At 47.8% G+C, this 23,313-nt stretch overlaps 1 protein-coding gene across 6 annotated transcripts in view; it reads right to left on the bottom strand.

The window, feature by feature from the left end:
- Nucleotides 1-23,313, bottom strand: part of LOC139568371 (mitotic spindle assembly checkpoint protein MAD1-like) — a 122,202-nt gene that overhangs the window by 59,963 nt on the left and 38,926 nt on the right. For 5 of the 6 annotated variants that reach the window (XM_071390148.1, XM_071390149.1, XM_071390150.1 and 2 more), the window contains 5 exons: nt 21,505-21,649; nt 19,050-19,190; nt 15,192-15,248; nt 13,780-13,871; nt 6,295-6,385 (listed from right to left, as the gene is read on the bottom strand). In XM_071390148.1, coding sequence (XP_071246249.1) covers nt 6,295-6,385; nt 13,780-13,871; nt 15,192-15,248; nt 19,050-19,190; nt 21,505-21,649 — 526 coding nt within the window. The remainder of the gene's footprint in view (nt 1-6,294; nt 6,386-13,779; nt 13,872-15,191; nt 15,249-19,049; nt 19,191-21,504; nt 21,650-23,313) is intronic. The other variant, XM_071390153.1, reaches the window with a different exon arrangement.

Below are 23,313 nucleotides of genomic sequence, written 5' to 3'. Positions count from 1 at the left end.
TGTCACCTATCAAACAGTCGGCCTGGCACCTATCAAACAGTCGGCCTGGCACCTATCAGACAGTCGGTCTGTCACCTATCAGACAGTCGGCCTGCCACCTATCAAACAGTCGGCCTGCCACCTATCAAACTGAACACACAGTCGGTCTGTCACCTATCAGACAGTCGGTCTGTCACCTATCAAACAGTCGGCCTGCCACCTATCAAACAGTCGGCCTGCCACCTATCAAACAGTCTGCCTGCCACCTATCAAACAGTCGGCCTGTCACCTATCAAACAGTCAGTCTGTCACCTATCAAACTAAACACACTGTCAGTCTATCTGTCCGTTACATATCCAGTACAACCCAACACAGTCTGTCCACAGCAATGCTTAAACCACATCAGGAGACCACAGGGAAAGATCCGGTAGCTTCCCTTTAATTCAATGGTGCACCGTACAACGTAGGGCATACATGGCTAGCAGTGTTTCCGTAGCCTACCGTACAACGTAGGGCATACATGGCTAGCAGTGTTTCCGTAGCCTACCGTACAACGTAGGGCATACATGGCTAGCAGTGTTTCCGTAGCCTACCGTACAACGTAGAGCATACATGGCTAGCAGTATTTCCGTAGTCTACCGTACAACGTAGAGCATACATGGCTAGCAGTGTTTCCGTAGCCTACCGTACAACGTAGGGCATACATGGCTAGCAGTGTTTCCGTAGCCTACCGTACAACGTAGGGCATACATGGCTAGCTGTGTTTCCGTAGCCTACCGTACAACGTAGGGCATACATGGTTAGCAGTGTTTCCGTAGCCTACCGTACAACGTAGGGCATACATGGCTAGCAGTGTTTCCGTAGCCTACCGTACAACGTAGGGCACACATGGCTAGCAGTGTTTCCGTAGCCTACCGTACAACGTAGGGCATACATGGCTAGCAGTGTTTCCGTAGCCTACCGTACAACGTAGGGCATACATGGCTAGCAGTGTTTCCGTAGCCTACCGTACAACGTAGGGCATACATGGCTAGCAGTGTTTCCGTAGCCTACCGTACAACGTAGGGCATACATGGCTAGCAGTGTTTCCGTAGCCTACCGTACAACGTAGGGCACACATGGCTAGCAGTGTTTCCGTAGCCTACCGTACAACGTAGGGCATACATGGCTAGCAGTGTTTCCGTAGCCTACCGTACAACGTAGGGCATACATGGCTAGCAGTGTTTCCGTAGCCTACCGTACAACGTAGGGCACACATGGCTAGCAGTGTTTCTGTAGCCTACCGTACAACGTAGGGCATACATGGCTAGCAGTGTTTCCGTAGCCTACCGTACAACGTAGGGCACACATGGCTAGCAGTGTTTCCGTAGCCTACCGTACAACGTAGGGCACACATGGCTAGCAGTGTTTCCGTAGCCTACCGTACAACGTAGGGCATACATGGCTAGCAGTGTTTCCGTAGCCTACCGTACAACGTAGGGCATACATGGCTAGCAGTGTTTCCGTAGCCTACCGTACAACGTAGGGCATACATGTGATGGCAGAGTTAGCAAAACAAATGCAAAACATGGCTAGCTTGGGACATGCTGTCGGAGTCAGTACAGCCAATGGGATTTTCAGTGCATCGCGCCAACAGGAGTAAACATCTCTCCGGTAAGAAGAAGGGCGGCGGTGTATGTTTCATGATTAACGACTCATGGTGTAATTGTAACATACAGGAACTCAAGTCCTTTTGTTCACCTGACCTAGAATTCCACACAAATCAAACGCCGACCGTATTATCTCCCAAGAGAACTCTCCTCGGTTATTGTCACATCCGTGTACATCCCCCTGCAAGCGGATAACAAGGCAGCCATCAAGGAACTTCACTGGACTTTACGCAAATTGGAAACCATATATCTGGAGGTTTCATTTATTGAGGCTGGGTCTTTTAACAAAGCTAATTTGAGAACAAGGCTACCTAAATCAGCATATCGATTGCAGTACACGAGCGAGTAACACGCTCGACCATTGCTACTCTAACTTCCGCGACGCATACAAGGCCCCCCCCCGCCCTCCTTTTGGCAAATCTGACCACAACTCCATCTTGTTGCTCCCCACCTATAGGCAGAAACTAAAACAGGAGGCGCCGGTGCTTAGGTCTATCCAATGCTGATCTGACCAATCGGATTCCACGCTTCAAGATTGCTTCGATCACGTGGACTGGGATATGTTCAGGGTAGCCTCAGAACAACATTGACGTATACGCTGACTTGGTGAGCGAGTTCATTGGGAAGTGTATAGGAGATGTTGTACCCACTGTGACTATTAAAACCTTCCCGTAGATTGATGGCAGCAGTCGCGCAAAACTGAAAGCACGTATCACCGCATTTAATCACGGCAACTGGGAATACGGCCGAATACAAACAGTGTAGTATTTTCCTCCACAAGGCAATCAAACAACCAAAGAGTCAGTATAGAGACAAAGTGGAGTCGTAATTCAACGGCTCGAACACGAAACGTATGTGGCAGGGTCTACAGACAATCACGGATTACAAAAAGAAAACCAGCCCAATCGCAGACATCGACGTCTTGCTTCCAGACAAATTAAACAACTTCTTTGCTCGCTTTGTAGACAACACAGTGCCTCCGACGTGGCCCGCTAACAAAGACGGTGGGCTCTCCTTCTCTGTGGCCGACGTGAGTAAAACATTTAAACGTGTTAACCCTGGCAAGGCTGCCCAGACGTCCTCAGAGCATGCGCAGACCAGCTGGCTGGTGTGTTTACGGACATATTCAATCTCTCCCTATCCCAGTCTGCTGTCCCCACATGATTCAAGATGGCCACCATTGTTCCTGTTCCCAAGAAATCCAAGGTAACAACTAAATGACTATCGCCCCGTAGCAGATACCACCTCCTGCAAGGCCTGCTGTATGCTCCTCAGGTATATACACTGCTCAAAAAAATAAAGGGAACACTTAAACAACACAATGTAACTCCAAGTCAATCACACTTCTGTGAAATCAAAAACTGTCCACTTAGGAAGCAACACTGATTGACAATAAATTTCACATGCTGTTGTGCAAATGGAATAGACAACAGGTGGAAATTATAGGCAATTAGCAAGACACCCCCAATAAAGGAGTGGTTCTGCAGGTGGTGACCACAGACCACTTCTCAGTTCCTATGCTTCCTGGCTGATGTTTTGGTCACTTTTGAATGCTGGCGGTGCTTTCACTCTAGTGGTAGCATGAGACGGAGTCTACAACCCACACACGTGGCTCAGGTAGTGCAGCTCATCCAGGATGGCACATCAATGCGAGCTGTGGCAAGAAGGTTTGCTGTGTCTGTCAGCGTAGTGTCCAGAGCATGGAGGCGCTACCAGGAGACAGGCCAGTACATCAGGAGACGTGGAGGAGGCCGTAGGAGGGCAACAACCCAGCAGCAGGACCGCTACCTCCGCCTTTGTGCAAGGAGGAGCACTGCCAGAGCCCTACAAAATGACCTCCAGCAGGCCACAAATGTGCATGTGTCTGCTCAAACGGTCAGAAACAGACTCCATGAGGGTGGTATGAGGGCCCGACGTCCACAGGTGGGGGTTGTGCTTACAGCCCAACACCGTGCAGGACGTTTGGCATTTGCCAGAGAACACCAAGATTGGGAAATTCGCCACTGGCGCCCTGTGCTCTTCACAGATGAAAGCAGGTTCACACTGAGCACATGAGCACGTGACAGACGTGACAGAGTCTGGAGACACCGTGGAGAACGTTCTGCTGCCTGCAACATCCTCCAGCATGACCGGTTTGGCGGTGGGTCAGTCATGGTGTGGGGTGGCATTTCTTTGGGGGGGTCGCACAGCCCTCCATGTGCTCGCCAGAGGTAGCCTGACTGCCATTAGGTACCGAGATGAGATCCTCAGACCCCTTGTGAGACCATATGCTGGTGCGGTTGGCCCTGGGTTCCTCCTAATGCAAGACAATGCTAGACCTCATGTGGCTGGAGTGTGTCAGCAGTTCCTGCAAGAGGAAGGCATTGATGCTATGGACTGGCCCGCCCGTTCCCCAGACCTGAATCCAATTGAGCACATCTGGGACATCATGTCTCGCTCCATCCACCAACGCCACGTTCCACCACAGACTGTCCAGGAGTTGGCGGATGCTTTAGTCCAGGTCTGGGAGGAGATCCCTCAGGAGACCATCCGCCACCTCATCAGGAGCATGCCCAGGCATTGTATGGAGGTCATACAGGCACGTGGAGGCCACACACACTACTGAGCCTCATTTTGACTTGTTTTAAGGACATTACATCAAAGTTGGATCAGCCTGTAGTGTGGTTTTCCACTTTAATTTTGAGTGTGACTCCAAATCCAGACCTCCATGGGTTGATAAATTTGATTTCCATTGATAATTTGTGTGATTTTGTTGTCAGCACATTCAACTATGTAAAAAAAAAAGTATTTAATAAGAATATTTCATTCATTCAGATCTAGGATGTGTTATTTTAGTGTTCCTTTTATTTTTTTGAGCAGTGTATACACACACACACACACACACATACAAAAATAAGCTCCTCAGATCCACAAAAAAGTTCTACAGCTGCACCATCGAGAGCATCCTGACGGGTTGCATCACCGCCTGGTATGGCAACTGCTCGGCCTCCGACTGCAAGGCACTACAGAGGGTAGTGCGTATGGCCCAGTACATCACTGGGGTCAAGCTTCCTGCCATCCAGGACCTCTATATCAGGCGGTGTCAGAGGAAGGCCCTAAAAATGGTCAAAGACTCCAGCCACCCTAGTCATAGACTGTTCTCTCTGCTACCGCACGGCAAGCGGTACAGGAGCGCCAAGTCTAGGTCCAAGAGACTCCTAAATAGCTTCCAGCCCCAAGCCATAAGACTCCTGAACATCTAATCAAATGGCTTCCCAGACTATTTGCATTGCCCCCAACTCTGGAACGCTGCTGCTACTCTCTTTTATTATCTATGCATAGTCACTTTAATAACTCTACCTACATGTGCCCCCGCACATTGACTCTGTACCAGTACCCCCTGTATACAGCCCCACTATTGTTATTTACTGCTGCTCTTTAATCATTTGTTATTCTTATCTCTTAATGTATTTATTTTTTCGCATTTTCTTTAAACTGCATTGTTGGTTAGGGGCTTGTCAGTAAGCATTTCACTGGAAGGTTTGAGCTACTCCAGGAAGTGAAACATAACATGTGCAGTTTGAGCTACTCCAGGAAGTGAAACATAACATGTGCAGTTTGAGCTACTCCAGGAAGTGAAACATGGCATGTGCAGTTTGAGCTACTCCAGGAAGTGAAACATAACATGTGCAGTTTGAGCTACTCCAGGAAGTGAAACATGGCATGTGCAGTTTGAGCTACTCCAGGAAGTGAAACATGGCATGTGCAGTTTGAGCTACTCCAGGAAGTGACATTAGAGGCTAGCTCAGTGCTGCCCCCTCTGAGTGAGTATCAAGTTGTTTGAGAGCTGCCCAACAGATTATTATCATTCAGCTCAAACTGGCTGATCGATCATCTACATAGTGAACTAACAGCTTTGGGAACGCAGCGTATTGTCATCCATCATTATTATTTAACAAGCTGAAGCCGCTGAAGTGGATGATTGACCGGTCAGGTGACCAGAACCTCCCGGGTCAGAGAGCAGCCCTGTATGTCGAGTCCACACACACACACACCGGTCAGGTGACCAGAACCTCCCGGGTCAGAGAGCAGCCCTGTATGTCGAGTCCTCACACACACACACCGGTCAGGTGACCAGAACCTCCCGGGTCAGAGAGCAGCCCTGTATGTCGAGTCCACACACACACACACCGGTCAGGTGACCAGAACCTCCCGGGTCAGAGAGCAGCCCTGTATGTCGAGTCCTCACACACACACACCGGTCAGGTGACCAGAACCTCCCGGGTCAGAGAGCAGCCCTGTATGTCGAGTCCTCACACACACACACCGGTCAGGTGACCAGAACCTCCCGGGTCAGAGAGCAGCCCTGTATGTCGAGTCCTCACACACACACACCGGTCAGGTGACCAGAACCTCCCGGGTCAGAGAGCAGCCCTGTATGTCGAGTCCCCACACACACACACCGGTCAGGTGACCAGAACCTCCCGGGTCAGAGAGCAGCCCTGTATGTCGAGTCCTCACACACACACACCGGTCAGGTGACCAGAACCTCCCGGGTCAGAGAGCAGCCCTGTATGTCGAGTCCTCACACACACACACCGGTCAGGTGACCAGAACCTCCCGGGTCAGAGAGCAGCCCTGTATGTCGAGTCCCCACACACACACACACACACACACGACTGTGTACCTGTAAGTTGTGTCTCTCCAGCCTCAGCTCTAGAACAGTGTTCTGTTCTTCCAGACGTTGTCGCTCTCCCTCCAACTCCTCAATCTTCAGCCTGCCGATACACCACACACACACACACACACACACACACACACACACACAACCTCAGATGAGCAACAACGATCCTCATTCTGAGTGTAATGAAGCGGTGTGTGTCTGTCTCTCCATTAATGAGCTGGATGTCTGTTTTGATATCCAGACTGTAGTGAAACAACAGACACTAATCACATCGTGTGTAATTGATGGTAAAGCGTGTATGTGTCTGTGTGTGTGTGTGTGTGTCTCTGTGTGTAGTGTACATAAGGTAGGTAAGTGGAAAGCAGGTGTGTCTGTGTGTAGTCTACATAAGGTAGGTAAGTAAGTGGAAAGTAGGTGTGTGTCAGGCCATTGTGTGGTAAACGTAAATTGATGAAAAATGTATCACTAGCCACTTTAAACAATGCCACTTCATATAATGTTTACATAGCCTACATTACTCATCTCATATGTATATACTGTACTCTATACCATCACCTGTATCTTGCCTATGCCTTTCTATACCATCACTCATTCATATATCTTTATGTACATATTCTTCATTCCTTTACACTTGTGTGTATAAGGTAGTAGTTGTGAAATTGTTAGGTTAGATTACTCGTTGGTTATTACTGCATTGTCGGAACTAGAAGCACAAGCATTTCGCTACACTCGCATTAACATCTGCTAACCATGTGTATGTGACCATTAACATCTGCTAACCATGTGTATGTGACCAATAACATCTACTAACCATGTGTATGTGACCATTAACATCTGCTAACCATGTGTATGTGACCATTAACATCTGCTAACCATGTGTATGTGACCATTAACATCTGCTAACCATGTGTATGTGACCATTAACATCTGCTAACCATGTGTATGTGACCATTAACATCTGCTAACCATGTGTATGTGACCATTAACATCTGCTAACCATGTGTATGTGACCATTAACATCTGCTAACCATGTGTATGTGACCATTAACATCTGCTAACCATGTGTATGTGACCATTAACATCTGCTAACCATGTGTATGTGACAAATACAATTTGATTTGATTTATTGTCGTCACAACGTGTGTAATTTACTATCACACTGGAGATCAACAAGCTCCTTCAACTACTAGACACACACACAGAACGTAGGACACAGAACGTTAGAACACTAAATTATAGAACAGTGGAACGTGAAACATGGCATGCGCAGTTTGAGCTACTCCAGGAAGATGATGAACACCATCTAATAGTAATTTAATAACCCAACTAGATAACTAGATAAAGCACCAAGATCGCTCCATACATTCTACAGTTCTGTGTTCCATAGTTCTATGTTCTACAGTTCTGTGTTCCATAGTTCTATGTTCTACAGTTCTGTGTTCCATAGTTCTATGTTCTACAGTTCTGTGTTCCATAGTTCTACAGTTCTGTGTTCCATAGTTCTATGTTCTACAGTTCTGTGTTCCATAGTTCTACAGTTCTACAGTTCTGTGTTCCATAGTTCTACAGTTCTGTGTTCCATAGTTCTATGTTCTACAGTTCTGTGTTCCATAGTTCTACAGTTCTGTGTTCCATAGTTCTATGTTCTACAGTTTGGTGTTCTATTCATCGGTTGCATGTTTCCTTACAATATTGTTTTGAACGTTTGTTTTGGACGTTTGTTTTGAACGTTTGTTTTGAACGTTTGTTTTGTACTGACACCCGACTGACTCTTCTAGTCAATTAACGCTGATTATAGTGGCTTGGAAATACAATGGCATTCTAAAGGAGACAGATAACTAGCAGGAAAACCTTTGGTCATCATCTTGATGTCCCCAGACAGACTTTAGATGCAGTATAACGTCAGCATCGTCCCCAGATAGACTTTAGATGCAGTATAACGTTAAGCATCGTCACCAGATAGACTTTAGATGCAGTGTAACGTTAAGCATCGTCCCCAGACAGACTTTAGATGCAGTGTAACGTCAGCATCGTCCCCAGATAGACTTTAGATGCAGTGTAACGTCAGCATCGTCCCCAGATAGACTTTAGATGCAGTATAACGTTAAGCATCGTCACCAGATAGACTTTAGATGCAGTGTAACGTTAAGCATCGTCCCCAGACAGACTTTAGATGCAGTGTAACGTCAGCATCGTCCCCAGATAGACTTTAGATGCAGTGTAACGTCAGCATCGTCCCCAGATAGACTTTAGATGCAGTATAACGTTAAGCATCGTCCCCAGATAGACTTTAGATGCAGTGTAACGTCAGCATCGTCCCCAGATAGACTTTAGATGCAGTGTAACGTCAGCATCGTCACCAGATAGACTTTAGATGCAGTATAACGTTAAGCATCGTCACCAGATAGACTTTAGATGCAGTATAACGTTAAGCATCGTCCCCAGATAGACTTTAGATGCAGTATAACGTCAGCATCGTCACCAGATAGACTTTAGATGCAGTGTAACGTTAAGCATCGTCACCAGATAGACTGTAGATGCAGTGTAACGTCAGCATCGTCACCAGATAGACTTTAGATGCAGTGTAACGTTAAGCATCGTCCCCAGATAGACTTTAGATGCAGTATAACGTTAAGCATCGTCACCAGATAGACTTTAGATGCAGTGTAACGTTAAGCATCGTCCCCAGATAGACTTTAGATGCAGTGTAACGTTAAGCATCGTCACCAGATAGACTTTAGATGCAGTATAACGTTAAGCATCGTCACCAGATAGACTTTAGATGCAGTGTAACGTCAGCATCGTCACCAGATAGACTTTAGATGCAGTGTAACGTTAAGCATCGTCACCAGATAGACTTTAGATGCAGTATAACGTTAAGCATCGTCCCCAGATAGACTTTAGATGCAGTATAACGTTAACCATCGTCACCAGATAGACTGTAGATGCAGTATAACGTCAGCATCGTCCCCAGATAGACTTTAGATGCAGTATAACGTTAACCATCGTCACCAGATAGACTTTAGATGCAGTATAACGTTAAGCATCGTCCCCAGATAGACTTTAGATGCAGTATAACGTTAAGCATCGTCACCAGATAGACTTTAGATGCAGTATAACGTTAAGCATCGTCCCCAGATAGACTTTAGATGCAGTATAACGTTAAGCATCGTCACCAGATAGACTTTAGATGCAGTATAATGTCAGCATCGTCACCAGATAGACTTTAGATGCAGTATAACGTTAAGCATCGTCACCAGATAGACTTTAGATGCAGTATAATGTCAGCATCGTCACCAGATAGACTTTAGATGCAGTATAACGTTAACCATCGTCACCAGATAGACTTTAGATGCAGTATAATGTCAGCATCGTCACCAGATAGACTTTAGATGCAGTATAACGTTAAGCATCGTCACCAGATAGACTTTAGATGCAGTATAACGTTAAGCATCGTCACCAGATAGACTTTAGATGCAGTATAACGTTAAGCATCGTCCCCAGATAGACTTTAGATGCAGTATAACGTCAGCATCGTCACCAGATAGACTTTAGATGCAGTATAACGTTAACCATCGTCACCAGATAGACTTTAGATGCAGTATAACGTCAGCATCGTCACCAGATAGACTTTAGATGCAGTATAACGTCAGCATCGTCCCCAGATAGACTTTAGATGCAGTATAACGTTAAGCATCGTCACCAGATAGACTTTAGATGCAGTATAACGTCAGCATCGTCACCAGATAGACTTTAGATGCAGTATAACGTTAAGCATCGTCACCAGATAGACTTTAGATGCAGTATAACGTCAGCATCGTCACCAGATAGACTTTAGATGCAGTATAACGTTAACCATCGTCACCAGATAGACTTTAGATGCAGTATAACGTTAAGCATCGTCACCAGATAGACTTTAGATGCAGTATAACGTTAAGCATCGTCACCAGATAGACTTTAGATGCAGTATAACGTCAGCATCGTCACCAGATAGACTTTAGATGCAGTATAACGTTAAGCATCGTCACCAGATAGACTTTAGATGCAGTATAACGTCAGCATCGTCACCAGATAGACTTTAGATGCAGTATAACGTTAAGCATCGTCACCAGATAGACTTTAGATGCAGTGTAACGTCAGCATCGTCACCAGATAGACTTTAGATGCAGTATAACGTTAAGCATCGTCACCAGATAGACTTTAGATGCAGTATAACGTCAGCATCGTCCCCAGATAGACTTTAGATGCAGTATAACGTCAGCATCGTCCCCAGATAGACTTTAGATGCAGTATAACGTTAAGCATCGTCACCAGATAGACTTTAGATGCAGTATAACGTCAGCATCGTCCCCAGATAGACTTTAGATGCAGTATAACGTCAGCATCGTCACCAGATAGACTTTAGATGCAGTATAACGTCAGCATCGTCCCCAGATAGACTTTAGATGCAGTATAACGTCAGCATCGTCACCAGATAGACTTTAGATGCAGTATAACGTCAGCATCGTCACCAGATAGACTTTAGATGCAGTATAACGTTAACCATCGTCCCCAGATAGACTTTAGATGCAGTATAACGTCAGCATCGTCACCAGATAGACTTTAGATGCAGTATAACGTCAGCATCGTCCCCAGATAGACTTTAGATGCAGTGTAACGTCAGCATCGTCACCAGATAGACTTTAGATGCAGTATAACGTCAGCATCGTCCCCAGATAGACTTTAGATGCAGTGTAACGTTAAGCATCGTCACCAGATAGACTTTAGATGCAGTATAACGTTAACCATCGTCACCAGATAGACTTTAGATGCAGTATAACGTTAAGCATCGTCCCCAGATAGACTTTAGATGCAGTATAACGTCAGCATCGTCCCCAGATAGACTTTAGATGCAGTGTAACGTCAGCATCGTCACCAGATAGACTTTAGATGCAGTATAACGTTAAGCATCGTCACCAGATAGACTTTAGATGCAGTATAACGTCAGCATCGTCCCCAGATAGACTTTAGATGCAGTGTAACGTCAGCATCGTCACCAGATAGACTTTAGATGCAGTATAACGTTAAGCATCGCTAGCTAATGACAACATTGCCATCTGTCTAAAGTCAATTTGACGAAATGAAAATGCTGGCTAAGTTGTTTCCTACTAAACATTTGCCTACTTTAGCAGCGTCATGGTATTTCCAGACTCTTCCGTGTAATTTACATAACCGTCAGTCTGTCCAGAATGACTGTAGATCAGCTCTATGACGTCACCGCTGGACGCCAGCTTGACAGCGTCCATAACGACGGCGTGACGCGACAGAGTGACGGAGGTGCAACCTATGAATAGTTTTAACGTTCCACTGTTCTATAATTTAGTGTTCTAACGTTCTGTGTTCTAACGTTCTGTGTGTGTGTCTAGTAGTTGAAGGAGCTTGTTGATCTCCAGTGTGATAGTAATGTCAGGGGGACTTCCTCCACAGGGTTTCTGTCTCCCTCACTCTACATCACATTATCAACGACTTTATTCTCCCCCTCTCCCTCCATACCTGTCTGACCTCCATCTCTTTCTCTATCGCTCCCAATCGCTCCCAGTGGACCTCACATCACTCTCCTCCTCCCTCTCTTTCACCCCCCCACCTCTCTAACTAACCTCTTCTCCCAGCCTCTCTCCATGTATATTGATGGGCCAGACAGAGTCATGTCTCACAATTCTCTCTCTCAAACTAAACTCTCCTCCATGCACCCTAGCCAGCCGCCTGGCCGCCGCGCTCCTTAGCCAGCCGCCTGGCCGCCGCGCTCCCTAGCCAGCCGCCTGGCCACCGCGCTCCCTAGCCAGCCGCCTGGCCCCCGCGCTCCCTAGCCAGCCGCCTGGCCCCCGCGCTCCCTAGCCAGCCGCCTGGCCCCCGCGCTCCTTGCCATCTGCCTGGCCCCCGCGCTCCCTAGCCACCTGCCTGGCCCCCGCGCTCCCTAGCCAGCCGCCTGGCCCCCGCGCTCCCTAGCCAGCCGCCTGGCCCCCGCGCTCCCTAGCCACCTGCCTGGCCCCCGCGCTCCCTAGCCAGCCGCCTGGACTCCGCGCTCCCTAGCCAGCCGCCTGGCCCCCGCGCTCCCTAGCCAGCCGCCGGGCCCCCACGCTCATTCCATTATCTCTCCACTCATCTGAACTCTCTCTCCTCTCTCACCCTCCACTCATCTGAACTCTCTCTCCTCTCTCACCCTCCACTCATCTGAACTCTCTCTCCTCTCTCACCGTCCACTCATCTGAACTCTCTCCTCTCTCACCCTCCACTCATCTGAACTCTCTCCTCTCTCACTCTCCACTCATCTGAAATCTCTCACCTCTCTCACCCTCCACTCATCTGAAATCTCTCACCTCTCTCACTCTCCACTCATCTGAAATCTCTCACCTCTCTCACCCTCCACTCATCTGAAATCTCTCACCTCTCTCACCCTCCACTCATCTGAACTCTCTCTCTTCTCTCACCCTCCACTCATCTGAACTCTCTCTCCTCTCACACCCTCCACTCATCTGAACTCTCTCACCTCTCTCACCCTCCACTCATCTGAACTCGCTCACCTCTCTCACCCTCCAGTCATCTGAACTCTCTCCTCTCTCACCCTCCACTCATCTAAACTCTCTCACCTCTCACCCTCCACTCATCTGAACTCTCTCACCCTCCACTCATCTGAACTCTCTCCTCTCTCACCCTCCACTCATCTGAACTCTCTCACCTCTCACACCCTCCACTCATCTGAACTCTCTCACCTCTCTCACCCTCCACTCATCTGAACTCTCTCCTCTCTCACCCTCCACTCATCTGAACTCTCTCCTCTCTCACCCTCCACTCATCTGAACTCTCTCTCCTCTCTCACCCTCCACTCATCTGAACTCTCCTCTCTCACCCTCCACTTATCTGAACTCTCTCTCCTCTCTCACCCTCCACTCATCTGAACTCTCTTACCTCTCACACCCTCCACTCATCTGAACTCTCTCTCCTCTCTCACCCTCCACTCATCTGAACTCTCTCTCCTCTCTCACCCTCCACTCATCTGAACTCTCTCTCCTCTCTCACCCTCCACTCATCTGAACTCTCCTCTCTCACCCTCCACTTATCTGAACTCTCTCTCCTCTCTCACCCTCCACTCATCTGAACTCTCTCTCCTCTCTCACCCTCCACTCATCTGAACTCTCCTCTCTCACCCTCCACTTATCTGAACTCTCCTCTCTCACCCTCCACTTATCTGAACTCTCTCTCCTCTCTCACCCTCCACTCATCTGAACTCTCTTACCTCTCACACCCTCCACTCATCTGAACTCTCTCACCTCTCTCACCCTCCACTCATCTGAACTCTCTCCTCTCTCACCCTCCACTCATCTGAACTCTCTCTCCTCTCTCACCCTCCACTCATCTGAACTCTCTGAACTCTCTCCTCTCTGTAAATGGTTCAGTATGGTAGTAATACAGATACTTCACCTCTCTACTGGTTTTAAGTGTGTGAGTTACCGGAGTGTGTTGACTTCCTCGTTCGTTGCTAAGGGGTTGCCCTCGGCGACGGAGTCTTGCTGCTTCTTCATAACCTCCAGCTCCAACTCCATCTAGAACACAGAGACACACACACTTACTAACCCAGACTAACATAAAAACAGATCCAATCACTCCGATGCCTTCTCCCTCCCTCCCTCCCTCCCTCTCTCGCTTCTTCTCCCTCCCTCCCTCTCTCGCTTCTTCTCCCTCCCTCCGGCCCTCTCTCCCTTCACCACCCCCCCCCCTCACTCCCTCCCTCCGGCCCTCTCTCCCTTCACCCCCCCCTCCCTCCTTTCTTCCCCCTCCCTCTGGCCCTCTCTCCCTTCTTCCCCCTCCCTCTGGCCCTCTCTCCCTTCTTCCCCCTCCCTCTGGCCCTCTCTCCCTTCACCCTCCCCCCTCCCTCCCTCCCTCCGGCCCTCTCTCCCTTCACCACCCCCCCCCCTCCCTCCCTCCGGCCCTCTCTCCCTTCACCCCCCCCTCCCTCCTTTCTTCCCCCTCCCTCTGGCCCTCTCTCCGGCCCTCTCTCCCTTCTTCCCCCTCCCTCTGGCCCTCTCTCCCTTCTTCCCCCTCCCTCTGGCCCTCTCTCCCTTCACCCTCCCCCCTCCCTCCCTCCCTCTCTCCCTTCACCCCCCCCTCCCTCCCTCCCTCCGGCCCTCTCTCCCTTCACCCCCCCCTCCCTCCTTTCTTCCCCCTCCCTCTGGCCCTCTCTCCGGCCCTCTCTCCCTTCTTCCCCCTCCCTCTGGCCCTCTCTCCCTTCTTCCCCCTCCCTCTGGCCCTCTCTCCCTTCACCCTCCCCCCTCCCTCCCTCCCTCTCTCCCTTCACCCCCCCCTCCCTCCCTCCCTCCGGCCCTCTCTCCCTTCACCACCCCCACCCCTCCCTCCCTCCCTCTCTCTGGCCCTCTCTCCCTTCTTCCCCCTCCATCCATCCATCTCTCCCTCCTCCCCCTCATATATTCCCCCTCCCTCTCTAAATGATCTATACCACTATTCCCTAAACAGACAGCACACAGGTGCATCCCCCTCCATCCGTCTCTCCTCTGATGTAAACTAATCAATGAAGGAGATGGCTGGGAAACAAGGGACGAGAGGAGGACAGGGATGCGGCTGGTGATTCAACACCAATCAGAAACACAATGATACATTCATTCATTCCTCTCTCCCTCTTCTGTCTCTCCTCAGACGGAGAGGTAATCACAAGCTGGAGAGACCAGAGGGTGTGTGTGGGTGTGTGTGTGTGGCGAGACGAGATGATTTCACACGTGTCACTTCCCATCACCACGGCAATTGTGACGTTACCCTGGCAACGGGAACAGCCAAGTGTGTGTTATAAACGACCGCCGTCTAGGAAAACCACGCTTTATTTCACAGGGGGTGTGTGTGTGTTGACTCACAGTCTGTACTTGTAGTTTGAGGGCCCCAGCCTCCTCTTGAGCCTTAGTCAACAGAACCTGCAGAAGAGGGAGAAAAACACCACTTAGACAGTGTGTGTGTGTGTGTGTGTGTGTGTGTGTGTGTGTGTGTGTGTGTGTGTGTGTGTGCGGCAGGGAGAGAGAGAAAGACCGGTAAGAGAGCGAAATATTGTATAACAGCCTCCACTCTTCCTGGAGGGCTTTCCACTAGATGTTGGAAGATTGGAAGCAAGTCCCCGCAACATTCAGCCACAAGGTCATTAGTGAGGTCGGGCTGTTGGGCCATCAGGCCTGGCTCGCAGTCAGCCATCTGTGAAGGACAGTCAAGTTCTTCCGCACCGATCTCGACAAACCATTTCTGTATGGACGTTGCTTTATGCACAGGGGCATTGTCGTGCTGAAACAGGAAACTTCCCCAAACTGCCACAAAGTTGGGAGCACAGAATCATCTAGAATGTCAATGTTGTAGCTTTAAGGTTTCCCTTCACTGGAACTAAGGGGCCCGAACCGTGAAAAACAGCCCCAGACCATTATTCCTCCTCCTCCACCAAACTTTACAGTTGGCGCTATGCATTAGGGCAGGTAGAGATGTCCTGGCATCCGCCAAAACCAGATTCACCCGTGGGACTGCCAGATGGTGAAGCGTGATTAATCCCTCCAGAGAAGGCATTTCCATCCCTCCAGAGTCCAGTGGCGGTGAACATTTACACCACTCCAGCCACGAGTGTCATTGAGCACGGTGATGTTAGGCCATGGAAACCCATTGAAGCTCAGATCACGTGGTTACCACCCTGCATGAACACGGCTCTGGAATAATAACATCAGCTAGGAAACCAACCAGCTACTGTTAGCTAGCTAGCTAACAGTACACAGTAGCTTGAAATGAAACCATTTTCTGTCGAAATTAGAAACGTATCTGTCATTGTGTTGAAGTTGCTTCCAAAGGCAGTTTGGAACTCGGTAGTGAGTGTTACAACAGAGGACAGACTATTTTTACACACAATGCACTTCAGCGGTCCTGTTCTGCTGAGGTCGTGTTGCCTACCACTTCACGGCTGAGCCATTGTTGCTTCTAGATGCTTCCACTTCACAATAACAGAACTAACAGTTGCCCGGGGCAGCTCTAGCAGGGCAGAAATTTTACAAACTGACTTGTTGGAAAGGTGGCATCCTATGACGGTGCCACGTTGAAAGTCACCGAGCTCTTCAGTAAGGCCATTCTACTGCCAATGTTTGTCTATGGAGATTGCATGGGATGTGTGCTCAATTCTATACACCTGTCAGCAACGGGTGTGGCTGAAATAGCCGAATCCAATCATTTTAAGTGGTGTCAACATAACACACATACATGCACAGTTGAAGTTGGAAGTTTACATACACTTAGGTTGGAGTCAATAAAACTCATTTTTCAACCACTCCACAAATTTCTTGTTAACAAACTATAGTTTTGGCAAATCGGTTAGGACATCTACTTTGTGCATGACACAAGTAATTTTTCCAACAATTGTTTACAGACAGATTATTTCACTGTATCACAATTCCAGTGGGTCAGAAGTTTACATACACTAAGTTGACTGTGCCTTTAAACAGCTTGGAAAATTCCAGAAAATTACGTCATGGCTTTAGAAGCTTCTGATAGGCTAATTTACATAATTTGAGTCAATTGGAGGTGTACCTGTGGATGTATTTCAAGGCCTACCTTCAAACTCAGTGCCTCTTTGCTTGACATCATGGGAAAATCAAAAGAAATCAGCCAAGACCTCAGAAAAAAATTGTGGACCTCCACAAGTCTGGTTCATCCTTGGGAGGAATTTCCAAATGCCTGAAGGTACCACGTTCATCTGTACAAACAATAGTACGCAAGTCTAAACACCATGGGACCACGCAGCCGTCATACCGCTCAGGAAGGAGACGCGTTCTGTCTCCTAGAGATGAACGTACTTTGGTCCAAAAAGTGCAAATCAATCCCAGAACAACAGCAAAGGACCTTGTGAAGATGCTGGAGGAAACAGGTACAATAATGTCTATATCCACAGTAAAACGAGTCCTATATCGACATAACCTGAAAGGATGCTCAGCAAGGAATAAGCCACTGCTCCAAAACCGCCATTAAAAAGACAGACTACAGTTTGCAACTGCACATGGGGACAAAGAAAGTACTTTTTGGAGAAATGTCCTCTGGTCTGATGAAACAAAAATAGAACTGTTTGGCCATAATAACCATCGTTATGTTTGGCGGTAAAAGGGGGAAGCTTGCAAGCCGAAGAACACCATCCCAACCGTGAAGCATGGGGGAGGCAGCATCATGTTGCGGGGCTGCTTTGCTGCAGGAGGGACTGGTGCACTTCACAAAATAGATGGCATCATTAAGGAAAATGATGTGGATATATTGATGCAATATCTCAAGACATCAGTCAGGAAGTTAAAGCTTGGTCGCAAATGGGTCTTCCAAAATGGACAATGACCTCAAGCATACTTAAAAAGTTGTGGCAAAATGGCTTAAGGACAACAAAGTCAAGGTATTGGAGCGGCCATCACAAAGCCCTGACCTCAATCCTATAGAACATTTGTGGGCAGAACTAAAAAAGCATGTGCAAACTTCCGACTTCAACTGTATCTATGTGACCCGATTCGGGAAACTAGGCTATGTGCAGAGAGAGAAGTTCAGATTGGTCCACCCTACAGAAGGGGTCCGCCCCTACAGAAAGGGTCCACCCCTACAGAAAGGGTCCGCCCTACAGAAGGGGTCCGCCCCTACAGAAAGGGTCCACCCTACAGAAGGGGTCCGCCCTACAGAAGGGTCCGCCCTACAGAAGGGTCCGCCCTATAGTAGGGTTCTGTCTATGAGCTCGTCAGTGTTGGTAATCCTATATTTAATGTAGAGGAGCTGCATAAGTGTTGCTCTCCACTTCCTGAAGGATCAAGTTCTGAAAAATCTGTGGGCTTAGAGAATGACAGCTAAAGAGATGGAGAAAACACCTGTCTCTGGATTACATCTTCAAACTAGGGGTAATCGTTGCATGGCAACTGTGGTGTTGCATTCCTGACAGGGAGACACGTCCATCATGCATAATGATGTATACAGGTAAGATAGTTAGCTACATTTTCAGATATTACACGTTTCTAATTTTGACAGAAAATGGTTTCGTTTCAAGCTAGCAAGCTACAGTGTAGTGTTAGCTAGCTAGCTAATGTTAGCTGGCTGGTTCCCTAGCTGACATTGTTATTTGTATCCCAGAACCATTTACTTTTCTAGTTAGAGCTAACCTGGTTGGTTAGCTCCCAGCACTGTTGGCACTGTGTTCATTGTTGTTTAACTAGCTAACGTTAACTGGTTGGCTCGTTAGCTAACGTTAAGTGACTTGTGTGATCTTACACTTTGTTTGCCTAGCTAGGTTCATTGTTTACCTAACTAGCTAGGTTCATTGTTTACCTAACTAGCTAGCTACATGTCTTAAGCTAAAGTGTACTGTTAGTAGAGCGCCATGTGTTCTGCTCCGAGAGCGAAACGAGATGGGTGGGGCTAAAGCTTAAGAGGGTGTGAACGATGCTGAATGGGTGTAGACAAAATTTGAAATTGTGTTTTTTACATTGGATTAACGAGCCAACCAGTTAACGTTAGCTAGTTAAACAACAATGAACACAGTAGATACCAAAACATTCAAAGGCCATTTTCTCAAAAGTGAGTTTTACAAGTTGATCAACTTCAAAGCAGAATTACTTTCCCATTGTTTCCTCAAATGCAGTGTATGATATACCATTTTGTAGCTCTGAGTCTCTAGTTTTATCCAATGTAAAAATACATTTTTCGACAGACAGACAGACAGAGTCTCTCCGTACCTCCATCTCTGTATTGTGGGTCTGTGTCTTGGTCAGTATATCTTCTGCCTCTCTGAGTCTGCGGTTGAGTTGAGGAGTGTAGTCGCTAGGAGACAGCTCACTATCATAGGACTCCAGGATGGCACGCATCCCATCACGCTCCTGGAATACACACACGGAAAGAGAGACCGTGAGGCAACTAAAAACACATTGATTATTGAGGCACATAGGCTTCTGTCATAAACCATTTAAAAAATGTTTTATTTCAGTTAAGAACAAATTCTTATTTACAATGACGCGCTAGCTACCCCGGGCCAAACACGGACAACTCTGGGCCAAATGTGCGCCGCCCTACGGGACTATGAGTGCATTTCACAACACTTTTGGGTTGTAATCATATTATAATGCTTGTAGTCATAGTCACCAATCAACTGCATTAATTAAAATGATCAGAATGTAGATGCTAATCTGGCTAACGGCGCTAACCATAGTACTGTATCTGAATGTATCAAGCATTTTGCTACATCCGCAATAACATCTGCTAAACACGTGTATGTGAATTTTCTTTGTTTGAGTGTAGATGCTAATCTGGCTAAACAGCCCTACTCATAGTCCTGTATCTGCTAGTCCGACTGCTACATGCAACAAAAAAAATGGTGTTTAACAATAATAGCTGAGTTTAAATCTTAGCGACAGTCTTAAAACATTTATTATGAAATCATTACCAGAATCCAAGTCTCTCAGCCTGCATCTTTGGTGCTAACGTTAGCGATGCTAGCTCGCTAAGTAACTAACCCTGCTGCATTCTGAAATAAAGTGTTGTCAACGATACAGACACAGCCTCAGCGACTGTCCAAGCACCCATCCAACACTGGAGACCTATTAGAAGTAACAAAAAAGTCTACAAGTAATTCACTATGAAAAGAAGTTATCTGGAAAGAGAACAATGGCCGCCGACGTGTTATATAGATCGTTGAAAATTTATGTCCATAAAAAAATATATACACATTAGTAATCTCAGGGATTCTTCTTAAAAACGCAACACAGTGGAAATGTCAGAGGTTCTCTCGTCATTAAACAGTCCTCCTAAAAATAAAAACATTTGACACAAAATGTCTAAATAGTTCCTAATAATATCCCAAGTGTTCATGCTGGTGGAGTTGATCTTTAAGAGCACACAACTGGCCCCCTTTAACATGTGTGTATGTGCCTCTCATTTCCAAGTTAATTAAACGGAGACCTGTGGAAGTAACTCTCGTTAAAAATCACTCTCTCTGGGACGTGTGGTGCTGTGAAGGTCATGGCATTTTTGGACGACGGTAATTGGCCAGCCAAATGACCGCGGTCACCGTAACAACCGTTGGAAAACGGGACGGCCCGGGGATTCGTGCGGTTGAATCCCGTTTCAGCGGTAAAAGATTCTTAACGACTCCTTGCTGAAATGAGGAATGTTCATTCTGTTGTTAACGGCTGTGGATCATGTAATGAGCGCGTGTCAAATCAGTCGGCCACAACGTCTATCATAACAACGAAGGACAGACGCAGAGAATGAGGGAAGAAGAGAAAGATGGACAGAGAGAATAACCAAATTAGTGTGAAATTACCGTTTTTAATTCAGAGTGACTCAACTTCGGTTGTTTTCTCACCAGTCATTTGTCACAGAACAAACAACCTGGCATGAACTGAGACCAATCACACACACAACACATTGACACACACGATGGTGTAAAGATGTCCTACGCAGGATGCCTACTGTGACACCCCCCCCCCCCACCCCCACACCACCCCCCCCCCCCCCACACACACACACACACACGAGGTTGCGTGTTGCCCACACTAAACTAAGTCTCTGCCCGCAGGCTACTGACTGTCTATTAAGACTTAATGAAATGTACTATCTTAATAACAAATCACACAGGTCAACTGATCAGACACACAACACCAGACACACAACACACCAGACACACAACACACCAGACACACAACACACCAGACACACACAGATAACAGTTCCATTTATCCTTTTATTCTTTTCATAAATGTTTTTATTTATTTATATAAATAAAATTGGTTTTGGTCAACTTATCTGTTGTGATAATAGGATTCTACCAGGTCAACACACACACAGTCATCTCTGTGTAACCCGGATTAAAGAATGGGTTGGCTAATATGAAAGAGACTATGATGAGAAACATTGTCCAGCCTAAAGCAGGTGTGTCTCTGATCTCTGAGCCCTCCTTAAAGGGGGACTTCAGGATACTGGTAGAGGCCCTTCATCTACTTCCCCAGAGTCACATGAACTCCTGGATAACATTTATATACGTCTCCGCAGGCAGTTTGAAGAAAGTTGCTAACTAGCGTTAGCGCAATGATAGAGTCTACTGTAGTTAGCATCGGCTCGCTAAACTCCCTCTAACTTCCTTCAGAAGGGACACAGAGACATAACAACGGTGTCCACCAGGTCATCTGACACTACCTTGGTGAGGAGCAGCACTCTCTTCTGTAGTCGTCTGACCAGGGATTCCTGGGTCTCTCTCTTCTTCTGCTCTTCTAGAGCTTTAGAACGTAGAGACAACAGCTCCCCCTGGAGGTCAGTCTTAGACCGCTCCACTGACCTACAGCTGGGGGGGGAGAGGGGAGGAGAGAGCTTTAGAACGTAGAGACAACAGCTCCCCCTGGAGGTCAGTCTTAGACCGCTCCACCGACCTACAGCTGGGGGGAGGGGGGGGGGAGGAGAGAGCTTCAGAACGTAGAGACAACAGCTCCCCCTGGAGGTCAGTCTTAGACCGCTCCACCGACCTACAGCTGGGGGGAGGGGGGGGAGAGGAGAGAGCTTTAGAACATAGCGACAACAGCTCCCCCTGGAGGTCAGTGGAGGGGGGGGGGGGGTAAGGACAAGGGGAGGAGAGAGGGAGTCTAAATCCCCCCTCTCTCTTAATGTGTGCGTGCCAATAATAATACATTGTCCGTAAGTGTGCACTTGTTCACGGCTTCCCACTAATCCTACAGCATTGGATCGGGAGGAATGAACAAGAGGAAGCTTCCCACTAATCTCACAGCATTGGATCGGGAGGAATGAACAAGAGGAAGCTTCCCACTAATCCTACAGCATTGGATCGGGAGGAATGAACAAGAGGAAGCTTCCAACATGGTTCTTAAACCTCATTTCCTTTCAAATCAGTGGAGGGAAGTGAACACAGAGGAAGGAGAGATATCCTCCCTGTCCTCCCCCTCCCCCTGCACTCCATCTCTCCTCGTTATCTAGTGCTTCTAAACAGTGTTATATTTCATAATTATCTCCGTATGGATCAAGAGAGGGTAGCTCGTTAGCTAACGACTAGCACAAACACACACACACAAACACGCACACACACAAACACACACGCACACAGAAACACACGCACACAGAAACACACACACAGAAACACACACACACACACACACACACACACAGAAACACACACACACACACACACACAGAAACACACACACAGAAACACACACCTCTATGCTGGGGTTTAGTGAAGCGGTACTAACGAAGTCAAGATGAGTCTAATTAGCTGTCTGACTATTTAGATCAAACCCACACTACTGGGGGAGGACGTGGAGAGGTGGAAGGAGGGGAGAGAGGGAGGGGGAGAGGTGGGGAGGGGGGGGAGAGGTGGGGAGGGGGGGGTGGAGAGGTGGGGAAGAAGGGAAACTGGGGGAGGGAGGGGGAGAGGTGGACATGATAGAGATAATGAGAGGTGGGGAGATACTGTATTGGACACACGAGGGGTGGGGAGATACTGTATTGGACACATGAGGGGTGGGGAGATACTGTATTGGACACACGAGGGGTGGGGAGATACTGTATTGGACACACGAGGGAGGGGGAGATACTGTATTGGACACACGAGGGGTGGGGAGATACTGTATTGGACACACGAGGGGTGGGGAGATAATGTATTGGACACACGAGGGGTGGGGAGATACTGTATTGGACACACGAGGGATGGGGAGATACTGTATTGGACACACGAGGGGTGGGGAGATACTGTATTGGACACACGAGGGGTGGGGAGATACTGTATTGGACACACGAGGGGTGGGGAGATACTGTATTGGACACACGAGGGGTGGGGAGATAATGTATTGGACACACGAGGGGTGGGTAGATACTGTATTGGACACACGAGGGGTGGGTAGATACTGTATTGGACACACGAGGGGTGGGGAGATACTGTATTGGACACACGAGGGGTGGGGAGATACTGTATTGGACACGAGGGGTGGGGAGATACTG

This window comes from Salvelinus alpinus, chromosome 2 (assembly GCF_045679555.1).
Source record: "Salvelinus alpinus chromosome 2, SLU_Salpinus.1, whole genome shotgun sequence".
Lineage (NCBI taxonomy): Eukaryota > Metazoa > Chordata > Actinopteri > Salmoniformes > Salmonidae > Salvelinus > Salvelinus alpinus.
Note: the sequence above shows the minus strand (reverse complement) of the source record. Positions and strands in the feature narration are given on the sequence as shown.